This window comes from Polypterus senegalus, chromosome 14, assembly GCF_016835505.1.
Source record: "Polypterus senegalus isolate Bchr_013 chromosome 14, ASM1683550v1, whole genome shotgun sequence".
Classification (NCBI taxonomy): Eukaryota; Metazoa; Chordata; class Cladistia; order Polypteriformes; family Polypteridae; genus Polypterus; species Polypterus senegalus.
In genome coordinates, this window is record NC_053167.1 from 103896006 (window position 1) to 103908717 (window position 12712).

Below are 12712 nucleotides of genomic sequence, written 5' to 3' on the forward strand. Positions count from 1 at the left end.
GAGAACACTACAGTGGCAGACAGACTAATTGTAGTTACAGACATGAAGTGAAGAGAACATCTGCTGTTTATTACAATTGTCAGATTATGCATGTACAAAACACAATGTATGTATATTTCAATAAGATCATTATTGTTGCATGTACGAAGTACCGTGAAATCCATACTTGCATGTGTATATTTTATTTTATACATTAATACATTTTTATGCAATGTATTAATGGCACATGTGGGCAAGCTCACCAGCCATATGTCATTTTTTATTTTCATCACTACAAGGTGTGATCTTGTGTTGCCTCACACAAATTGAGTGCATGCCTAAATTTAAAAAAATAAGCTAAAATATTTCTCCACAGTTCACGCAGGTTATCTCAGAGATGTAATCTATAAATACAAGCATTAGTATCTGTGCATTAGTCTGTCCTAATAATAAAAACAGTTATGTGAATCTTGTACTGAATTACAATGACTTAGTACAAGACAAACATACTGTAAATACAACTTACAAAATATACATATGGTTAGTGCATTTTTACCTGATGACAAATATTAAAATATTTTAATAAAACTAAACTTTTTCCAAAGAGAAGTTCATCAGTAACTGAATGTTAAACATGATTCAGTGTTTTATGTAAAGTAAAACTTCATATACTGTATCTTGTTTTTTCAAATTGTGATATTCACAAAGCTTTCAGAGACACTCTTTTGCTACTGCTTTGAATCTGTATACACGAGCTTTTCTTGACATTTAGCAGTACTGAAGCAAAAAAACTTACAGTAAAAGCTGAAATTAATACTGAAACATGTAGTAAAATATTAAAAATCTGACATTATAAATGCCAAAAAGATAAAATCTGACATTATAAATGCCAAAAAGATAAGGAAATGTGCAGGGTGATGGTTTTAAGCATTATCTGAAAATTGAAGATACAATACTAAACATCCAAAATAGATGGTAACAGATTTGTGAGATGTCAATGGGTTCCTGGTTCTAAAATTACTCTTGCCGCATACAATAACACAAGCTAAGTTCAGGCTTTCTTGACCTACTGTGTTAGTATCTTGCTAGGCAGACTATTATACATTAAGGATGTATCAGTTACGATTTTTGCTATAACAGATTTTGAAGTGTACATTTAGAAGGGAATAATGGCATTTTATTATCCATACTATTGAAACATGGATCATTGTGAGTGTTCCAAGCCCCAAGCATATAAACTGACAAAAGAATAATGGTTTTGAAGTTGTGGATTAATTTAACAATGAGGAAAGAAAAAAAATTGCAGACATTAAGTGCAAACATTTTACAAGAGAACTGGAAATGTTGCTGCTCCTGTGCAAATGAATGATTAAAAGCTTTCAAAATAACTGAGACAGCCTTACAACAACGAGATAATTATTTATTTTCCACTCTGCATGAGGTGGAATTGTTTATTCAAAGTGCAGTGGAGGTCTTTTAAAACCCTTATTTTAGTTAGGTTAGGTAGACTTTATTACCCAGAGGGAAATTTGTTTGCAGCAAGAAAGTACAAGCCATAAGGCATTGCTACACAAATACAAGATATGAACAAAGACACAACAGCTGAAAGCTAGTTCTACCAAGGGTACACACTTAAAACTGGTACAAAGTTCAGTAAGAGTACACACGATTATACTTAAGAATTCAGCAGCATCTCAACAAGTAAAAGAATTATGCTTATAGCTCTAGGAATATATGAGTTCTTAAATCTGTACCCTTGAGAACTTAAATCTACAGCCTGATGGCAACAACTGAAATTTGGGAACATGAGTACAGCTACTTGTCTGAAAGAACTAGCTACACTGTGAGTGGAAAAAACACACCAAAATGTTTTTCATCACATCTTCAACAATAGTCGGCCGATTTTGATAAAATTTGGAACATTGTATAAACTTGTGTCAAAGCCTGGTCAAAGCAGTATAAGATCTTACTTATTTATAAATTTGGTTGCCATGGATACATGCGAATGCAGACGATAAAGTTTGTAAACAAGTTTGACCCTTGCTAAATTTGCAGATAAAAATGGGTTTCAGTACAGAAGACCGAATTTTTATTAAGAATTTGGTTCTGCTAAAAGGGTTACAGCAGTCGCGACTGATAAAGAGTTCCACAGAAAGGTTGGAACAAAAGCGGCCTTGATGTGCTGCTACGAAGATTGTCGACCGGCACTGTGGACCGGCAACCAGGCAGTGGTCGACCGCCGGTCGCGTACACTTGAAAACATCGAAGCTGTTAGCGATCTTGTACTAAGCCAAGAAGCGCACCACAGACTCACAGAACAACTTCGACAGATAGCTAGAGAAATGGAATAAGCCAAAGAACTGTGGTTGAGATAATCCATAAAGACCTGAAGCTGAAGTGCTTGAAAAGCGCCATGCACAGCAGTTAACAACAGCCAACGAGAAGTCGCGCTTGAAACGATGCAAGCAGCTGCTGGACAAGTTTTCAGAGCACAGCGTCAGCTTCATCTGGTTCACAGATGAAAAGGTTTTTACGATGGCACCACCTATCAATGCCCAGAATGATCGTCTGTATGCGTACCATCAACAACAAAGAAGCGAGATACTGATGCCAAGCGCCTACTGCGGACCCGCCCTACCTTCAGCCGCTCAGTTATGGTATCGGTAGCAGTCTCCAAACTTGGCTGCACAGAGCTTTTCTTCATTGAACCCGAGTAAAAGTCAATGGTGCATACTACCGGGATGTCCTGCTGACACAGAACATGTTGCCAGCAATCAGACACATGTCAGGAGACTTCTTTGTCTTCCAGCAGGACAACGCCCCAGCACACCATGCACGGGACACTGTTGAGCTGCTACGTCGTGAAACTCCAGGTTTAATTGGACCAGACCTTTGGCCAGCAAACTCACCAGACCTCAATCCGTCAACTCTCGAATCAGGGGTTTGATGCAAGACCCGCGTCTACCAGACTCCAATACAAGACATCGAGAACCTGAAGCAGCGCCTCATCTCTGTCTGGGCTGAACTGAAACAGAGTGTTGTTGACAAGGCAATTGATCAGTGGAGACCAAGGCTGAGGGCTTGTGTCCGTGCCAAGGGAAAGCACTTCGAACAACTTCTTTAATAAATCATAAAACACTTATTAAAATTACTGTTCCACATCTTGTTGATAACTTTGAATGAAAAGGTAATCTCATTTTATTTATGTCAAAACACGAACTTAAGTTCAATAAGCTAGTGCAGCGATGTTGTTTGTTTGATGTGAGTAATTAATACAACTGTTGTTGGAAAACATATTACATGCACTTTGTATCAAACATTAAGTAAATCAGCCGACTATTGTTGAAGATGTGATGAAAAACATTTTGGTGTGTTTTTTTTCCACTCACAGTGTAGTTATCTTTCTAACCTGTTGGTAAAACAGCACAGTGACAGACATCTGCTGCAAACCAATAATTTTGAATGATTCATTTTTAATTAGTAATTATGCATTAATCTACTCTATATCTCTCTATTATAAAAAAATAAATCCTGGGAAAGAAAGACGGGAGATGAGACGTGATCGTTACATTAAGATCACGGAAGACACTTAAAAGACCCGCGTGACGAAAGAGAATGGCCACGGAGCGTCTTGCGGGGACCTTAAACATGACACTTTGTGCCAAGAGATTGACCCAGGACTGTCTCGCGATGATGTAGAACATGAGATTCTTGCAAGACACGCACTACTTACAACCAATATCAAATAAGACAATGGGCAGCAAAACATTCAGTCATGTGAAGGATTTGAGCACACACAGATCCAGGGTCTCAGTGCATATATAGCGTATAAGGACAATATGTTATAAATGAAACGTCGCTGACTAAGCGAAGAAGAAAGCAACGAGGAGAAAAGAGACTCAAAAGCGTTGAAGAGAAAAAGAGCAAAAAAGAAAAAGAATAATCTAGGTGCAAATTCAGAAAATAAGGAAAGCAACTGTCAGCCCGGAACAAGTGGAACTGAAAAAAGCACATCCAGTCGAGCTCAGAATTAAAAGACAGAGTAAAAGACAAAGCAGAACTTCATAAAGACGTTCACAAATGCTGGCGCTAAACACATGCAGAGCAGGTTAGAGATTATGAAAGCAGTGGAATTCAAAAAGCTAAAAAAAAAACCGTTGGAACGATAAACATGTGGAGAAAGTTAAAGAACATGAAAGTAGGAAAATTAGAAAGTATAAAAAAAAGAAAATAAAGATTGCAGTAGCGCAAACAAATGGAAATTATTACTCTAAAAAGGAAAAATAATCACCATGAACCAGGTGTCATTTAAAAAAAAGCAGGGCAAAGTGAGGTCAGAAATAAAAGACAGCAGAAAACAAAGTAATAAAGAGGTTAAAAAACAAGGGAGCCAAACACATGCAGAGCAGGTTAGAGACAATAAAAACTGGAATTCAAAAGACTCAAAAAAAAAAGTAGGCACGAAACACATACAGAGTGAAATACAGAATATGAAAGCAGAAAAAAACGACAGTGTTAAAACAAAGAAAGTAAACATCTCATTAGCGCAAAAAAAAAAAAGAAATTATTACTCAGAGAAATAATGAAAAGGCGAAAAGAGATCGAATATATGGACGGAGGTGATATGTCATCCATCCATTTTCTAACCTTTTATATCCTAACTACAGGGTCACGGGGGTCTGCGAGAGCCAATCCCAGCCAACACAGGGCACAGGGCAGGAAACAAACCCCGGGCAGGGCGCCAGCCCACCACAGAGGTGATATGTCAGAAGTATGTAAATATTGTAAGGCTTTGAAGTTTAAGTTAGAGAATTTCAAAAACGTGGTTTACCTCACATGCATTTATTGGTTACTTTGCAAAAAAAATTAACTGCTGATGATGTTTTGTCTGTGCTAAAATTCCAAACAGAGAAACCTATCCTGAATTATGGTACAAAGTCAATAAACACACGTCTCACTGACCTCATTAAAAGATTCAGCATATTGGGACTCCAAAGATTCCAAATATTGTTTTTACAGAAGTTCTGAAATAAAAGTGAAACTAAAGGAATAGCAACAATTCAAAGAAAAAAAAATCTTAAAAGTATGTATCCGGAAAACCAAACACGTCGGTTAGCGAGCGAACCCATCAAGTATACAGTATATATAAAATCCTAAGCCTAAAAGTGCAACGATTTTGTGCAAAGATTTTATGTGACTTTTTTGTCACGCTTTAAATCGGGCTTATTTTAAAACCTACATATATATGTTTGGTATCATTCTTTTCAGAATTGCAATTTTTAAGTTATACTGTAAACTAAAATATCAAGAAAGTCGTGGTTTTTAATATCAAGGAAGTTGTGGTTTTTATTTTTGATCGACTAAACTTTCTTTCACAGGAACAACTATTTAAAAAATTATTTATTCATAACACCAATGTTTGTATTTAGGTGATTTTAGTTAACTGAAGGTCAAGGTGCCTTTTTGGGCTTGCCCCCCTAGTTGTTAAGATAATAACTTGTGTCACAAAATTAAAATTGCCTACTATTTTGTGCATGCATTCGGATGGAATCCACATTTTACAAGGTGCAAACTGCAAAATGTGCCATGCAGAAAAAAATTGGTTGCTTTCTACTGTGAAGGACGTAGTATTAAATCAATATTACCTTTTTATAATCTGCTGTCTCAACGTTTATGAGTCTGATCATAAAAATTTTGAATCTACATGTTTTCTATTACAAAATAAGCCTTGTAGCTTGGTTAAATATTATACATATCATTTGTGAAGAACCTGTGTGTAGTAGTGGGGTGACATACCGTGTTAGCCATTATGGATGCAATGAAAAGTGAAACAAAATGACACCATTTATGGGATAACTAAACACACTAGAATTTGTCTGAAGAAGGGGCCTGAGCTGTCTTGCATATTGTAATGCGTTTAATTAGCCAATAAAACGTGTCACTTTGCTTCACTTCTCATTAAGAAACTCTGTTAAATTTAAATTCCTTTAACAACAAAAAGGACATTGAGACTGAAATGAAACTCGAGTCGGGTTTTCATTTCGCAGTGCATTAACTTGACAGTGCAGGAAAAATGAACGTTGTAACTCTGGCTTAGGCACTTCACACTGGCAAAGAGGCCTGGATAAACAAATAACGTGTGAGCGGTTCAAATATAGGTACACTGATGCTAAGTATTTTGACAGGCGACAACCTGTGGTAAATCCGCAAAGTACGTGCTACGCAATTAGCTCTTTAATGCTTGAAGAACACGCTTTACGCCCTCAGACGAATAGGTGTCGTGGCTATATTAAAATATACCTTTACCGCTTCAAGATGCTTAAATGCACTTCTAATTGCATTCGCTGATACTTCCGAAGCGTTGTAATTTGTCCTAAACAATCATTCAGTTTATGGACTTAGTAGTTAAGTGGCGTTTCATCGCCTTTTGCCTCGAAGCGCCGTCACTTAGTAAAGGATGCCACGCGCGCGTCCTGCCACTCTTCCTCGACAGCCCGCGCGCGTGTGCTAACAGGTGACTGGCTCTATATAGAAAATGAGTTTAACATAGCAACGTGTGAGCGTGCGCGACGTGCACGCGCCAGAACGAGAGAAAGAGAGAGAGAAAACAGAGCAGAGCGAAGACATTCCTACCTCGCTGCTTCCACAGCACGCCATCCCAAGGAAAGTAATCAAGAATAAGGGAAAATCCGGGTAGATAGTTTTAGAACAAGCAGGTACAAAAAATCGGGTGTAAGATTAGAAATCGAGACAGATGGTACGAGCTTTGTAAAGGGAATTTTGTGGGTGGGGGCAAATTAAAGAAAGATGGGATGAACAAAATGTTGTGCCCAAATTAGGACAGCCGAAAGAGAAAACGAATGGCGACACAATAATTCGAGAAGCCACCTGGCTCCACACAAAAGAGCTACCACACCTTGTGGGCGGGATATTTGGGCGTCAAATGGCAGTCCGCTTGGTACTTTGGAACATGAACGCACGATTTTAATAATGATGAAATGGAAAAATCAAACATTTCAGAGAATATTTAAAAATCCTTTTGCTGGGCTGCAAGTGAGGCGTGCCTGTCAGCGGCCATTGAATCGTGACACAACATGGCCAGATGATACAAAAAGTATTCAACTCCAGTTTACTGTCGTTTGTACATAGCACGATGAAATTGTTCTTTGTATAGCTCATCAGAACAGGTAAAAGTCTGGAGGCAAGCAGTGAGCTGCTTACAAAATTTGGGAAAGTACATTTAAGGATGAAGTTGGGAAGCATTTCTTCACAAGAAGGTCTTGTGTTCCAAGTTCTAATTTCTTTTCAGGAGTACTCAGTATGCTATAATTTAGATCACACTGGTCTTTTTTTGCTTCTGTCAAAGTAATTGTATGTTCTTTGTAATTTTAAGGGTGCTGAATCCAAATGCAACAAATAGCTCAATCTGATACATTTTTTGAGAGATGAAAGTTTAGAATGAAAAAAAAACAATTTTAGAGAAAAAATATATTACCATACCATACCAGTCTTCTTAATCCTGAGCAGGGTCACAGTGGGCTGGAGCCTATCCTAGTAAGCATAGAGTGTAAGGCAGGAACAATCCCCTGGGCAAGAACAACCAAGACATCACAGGGTCAGGTGAAAATGCACACATATTTTTTAAATTAATTATTTTAACTTGAAAAAAATATAAATTACACATACTGTATAATTGTTTCAAATGTAATTATGACATACAAAAAGTAGCCGCTTTGTAGTTTTTTTTAATATTCTTTTAATCCCTTTGTTTCACAGTACAATGACCAAAACGTGTTTGCTAACATGGACTCATTCCACTTTCCACTATAATGTCTCACCATTTGAGCAATGCCCTGGTGGAACCTCTCCCCATGTTTCCTGGGATAAAAATCCAAATCACAGTGTAGGGAATCGATTTTTAAAGACATGTTGCACCCAAGTGCTAGGCAAGAAGAGAGAAGCTCCTCAATTAATTCCTCGTTTTCCCAAGAAAAGTGTGGCATGCACCTTTTTTTTCTTTTCAGTAAAGGAAGGGTGTGTATTTTTTTTTACCATTGGTTTACCTGTTATCTGGTCAAGACAACGGATGATTCAATCCAATCTTGCATTTTTTCTGTAAAAAACACTTAAACAAATCTTGTCTCTCTTTTGGACAATGAACTGCATCTATCTAACTTTCTAAATTTAAATTCCTGGCTATTTTGAAGGAATAAAAAGAGAAAAAAATACTAAGGAACAAAAAATGAGTATGTAGGCAGTTTTCACCTTAACTAATGTTAAGAACAAGAAAGGCTCCCATTTTTGTACTCAGAATATACTTCAAATTACCGTGTATACTCACGTGTAAGTTGGGTCTTGAAACCCGAAAAATCAATCATAAAATCCGACCCCGACTTATACACCGTTCAAAAATACGACACATTTTTTTTTTTTTACCTCTTCTTGCTTCCTCCAATCTTGCAGCAGTTTCACATCAAATCTTGTTGCAGCAGCACAGTTACCAATTTATTTTGCCACTTCAATGACTTTTAATTTAAAACCAGCTTCATATTTTCTTGTGATCGAACACTCCATCGTAGATAAGGGATACTCTTTCGATAAAGGTGTATGAGGATGTGAGATATAAAAAAACTCAAAACAGTACAAACATCACTTCGAAATAGTTTGGGTATTACCGTGTGGTCACATAGGCACAATACATAGAATAAAAGGCAGTGTGCTCCATGGTTACTCTCTCTGGTGGCCGTTAGCATGTCATAATCTCTTGGACCAATTGCGTGAGTTTTCCACATTCAACTTATACGACCAACATTATAAAATACTGGAAATTATATGGTAAAATCAAGCCTTGACTTATCCGCTGGAGAACTTAAATGCAAGTATTTGTGGTGTATTCTGAGCATGAAAATAAGTTTGGCAGTAAAACAAATGTAATTTATATTTAAAAAGCTTTTTTTTAAAAAAAAACAGCATTTTTTTACTGAATCCAATATCTTGTGGAAACAGTTTGTGGTGGAGAAATTCCAGTTTCAGAATTATATTTAGCACACCTAAATCTAAGTTTGCTGATTTTTTTATTACCCGCTTGTCTCTCACCAACCGATTGTATACTATTAAAAATAAAGGTGCCAGAGTGGTTCTTCAGACCAGTGCCATAGGGGAACCAATTTTGATTTGTGAAAGACCCATCCACATAAAGGTTCAAGAAAGAATAGTAATTTATTTACATCCTTTACAAGCTCCATACAGTAAAGAACCATGAAGAGATGGTAACAGATTTGTAAAATACCAATGTTTTTAAAAGGACTCTTGCTGCATAAAATTACAAAGGCTGTGTCCAGGCTTTCTTAATCTGTAAGTGTTCGGTTAGGTAGTTTACCAAACATTTAAGATGTCAATTTTTTTGAACATATTATGAAGTTTTTCAAAGTGCAGAGAACCAACTTTATATGCAAAGAACTCTTCCCAGAATAACATGGAGCTTGGTCATGCAAAGATGCTACGAGGAACAAAACAACCCAGTAAAGAACCCTAAAGTGCCATTAGAGAGCCATTATTTTTCAAAGTGTAGCACAGTAATACAGACAACCAATAAAACATTTTACATTAAATACAATGTCAAAAGATTGATAAAAGATGCTTGGATCTGGAACAAATCACAAAGGCGTGTAGCTTGAAATGTACAGTTTGACTGCTTTTAAATGTGTCAGGATGAGATATTGGGACAAATTAGCAATTAGCTAACCAAATGTGCATTGTAGCTTGAAAAGCTAATATTTGGGCAGTTTGTATTACTACCAAAATATTACCCATAATCTAGAACTTGTACTAAGCCTGCTGAGATCTGTTTTAGAAATGTCATCCATCAAAAAGCTCTTTGACTGTTTCAAGCTTTGGCTCACTGGCAGGCCCTGGATATGAGGTATTGTATCTCTTGACTTACCAAAGAGGGCCTGGGAATTTTCCAGATGGTCTTCAGAATTTTTTAAAAATTTTTATTTCAGTTAGAGAAAGTTCAGATTATTCAGTTTTGGAATGTTTTCAGAAAAAAAGAATGGTGTGAGTTTGAAGCCAGTTATACATCTCTTCTCTCACCTCATCATCACCTCATCTGTAATCTGATTTCCCTCTGTCATTACTAGTTGTTTTGTAGTGTTTGGATATTTTTTACTTTTATGTTCTTATTTAGTTTTTGATTTTTTATTATTTTGTCTTAGTTTTTCATCATTTTCTAATTTAAATTTTTATTTAGTGTTTAACTTTGTTCATTTTATAGTTTTTATTTAGTGTTAGTTTTTCAGCAATTAACTTTTAGTGCTTGTCAGATTTTCTTAGTTTTGTATTAATTACCAAAGATCTCCACACAGACACATTTTTGCAAGTGTAAAAGCACATATTTCTTTATAGTTATCAAATTGTGTATCATTCATGTTGTAACGGTTAACTTAACACATACAGTTTTACTGTCTGTGACAGAATTGAATTTTCTCATTATAATGTGACAGCTCAAGGTTTCCAGTATAATAAAAAATACAAGAGTTCTTTATTACTTTAACCTGAAACAAGTTTAAGCAAATAATTAAAAAAAAAAAATGCTTTCCTTTTTATTTTTGAAATTCTTTTGTGAGCAAGAAGATCACTGCACACATATACTCATATTTATATAATTTTTGATGTAAGAGCCATTTCCTAGTTACATAAGATTCATAAACGTTTTACTAAATGATAGTACATAATCTGCGGGAGGTTCCTATAACCCTCATCAGTTGAATAGAGTTGGTATATTCTAAAAAGTTTTACAAGAAAAGCTAAGTTTAGAGAAGATACATTTTTCTTTTTTTGGATTTTATTCTATGTGTGTAACAATATTTTCTTTATTCTTGTGTGGATTATTTGCTTTGAATTTTCACTAAATATTTTTAAAATGAGAGATTTCTTTCGGCATGCGTTTTACCCGTGCTTGAACTCGCCTTACACACTGGCGGCTACATTTGATATCTCCTGATGCTGACTATGTCATCTATCCTTTCTTTAACTTTAAAAAGTGTATTTTTTTGTGGTCATCTATTTGAATGAGGAATGGCGTAAAAGGGAGCATATTGCAGTTTAAAATGCAGTTTGTAATTCAGACATTAAAATTCTAGCTGTTGGAATTTGTCCACTTTATTTGCCCAGAGAAATACATTACATCGTCCTTATATCTATTTGTATATTTGTTTATACAAAGAGCTTCTTTAAAAAGCCAAAGTTTCCCCCGGGGACAAATAAAGTTTTATCTATTTAATGTTTTTATTTCTCCATCTGCAATGGATGTGATTCACTCTTGTCACCAACAATTTACTGGTGACTCATTCAGACCCTGCAATTATAATATCTGGTGATATCAACCATGTGACTTTTTAAGAAACTATGGCAAGTTTATATTAGTTTGTGTCTTGTTCTACTCAAAGATATAAGCTAGACATGTCATATTCATATATTAAAGATTCCTTCAAAGGTAAACTGCTGACACCTTTGGGCAGATTTGACCACAACCTGGTTCATCTTATTTCTAGCTACAAGTTTATTATTAGACAGCAACCTGTTCCCACCATTATAGTAAGGAATTGGAGCCTGGAGGCTGAAATGAGTTTTTAAGGTCTGTGCTGACTAGGGAATCCATTCCCGGGAATTCTGGAATCCTGCATCTCATTTTCTGGGAATCCCGGGCTCCCGGGGATGACACAGTGCACGGGCATCTCACATGTGAACTGTTTTAGAATGACCGACACTTATTTTTAATAAAACTATTGCAATATGTTGACACCAATAAAAGACTAACCTTAACTACAAGCAGTTCATGCTGTCATATAAGTACATGTATCTAGTTCAGGGGTGCCCACACTTTTTCGGCTTGCGAGCAACTTTTAAAATGACCAGGTCAAAGTGATCTACCTACATTAAAAATGCTATATATAGTCGTCCAGGCGAGAGCACACCTTCGTGCAGAGTACGCCAGCTGCTGAGAAAGCACACTCTGCCTCCACTGAAGTAGGCGGCACAGTCATCAGATACTAATACACTTGTTCTAAACAACGCCCGCGCTTGCCGTTGCTCTGAAACACTGCCATTTCAGCTTTTACTGATGCATCCAGTTTCTTGTCATTATTCTGTGATGGCAAGAGTCTTGGCACAGATAATGCAGATGCAACAGACTGACGCATTGCAATTTCAAGTTGCTGTTCAAAGCTGTTGTCTGACAGATGTCAATGATGTCTGCCCCGTCCCAGCATTCATGAGCTGCAGAGTGCAGACTCCTCCCAGTCCACTGTGCCCAGTCTTAGTGGGAGCTGGGAGACTGATGACTGCTGCTGGTCTGCTGTTGACTGAATTAATCGGCAACACACTACACCGTGGGCCAAGAAACCGTGCCACTTAATTATTTTCAACTATAACTATGTTATTTCTTGATCGATTTTTACACACTATATATGCGAGCTTGGCCATTCCTGCTTTCCCAGGAATTACAGCAGCTTCATTCCCGGGAATGTGGGAATGAAAAATGTCCGGGAATCCCATGCTCCCGCTGACCTATTTTGTGGTACCCTCTGTCACCTGTTCAAAAGAGTCTGTGTCTAAATCTCCAGAATGTGCCGCTACTGTCCTACATTGTTCCTGTTCCAAGGAAGGTAGTCATCTCATCACCTAATGACTACAGACCAGTGGCGTTTACACCTTACATCATGAAGACCTT

At 36.8% G+C, this 12712-nt stretch overlaps 1 protein-coding gene across 2 annotated transcripts in view; it reads right to left on the bottom strand.

The window, feature by feature from the left end:
• Nucleotides 1-6831, bottom strand: part of LOC120514771 (choline transporter-like protein 3) — a 60286-nt gene extending 53455 nt beyond the window's left edge. For both annotated transcript variants that reach the window (XM_039735316.1, XM_039735315.1), the window contains exon 1: nt 6613-6831. In XM_039735316.1, coding sequence (XP_039591250.1) covers nt 6613-6636 — 24 coding nt within the window. In that variant the 5' untranslated portion in view covers nt 6637-6831. The remainder of the gene's footprint in view (nt 1-6612) is intronic.
• Nucleotides 6832-12712: the final 5881 nt, after the last annotated feature.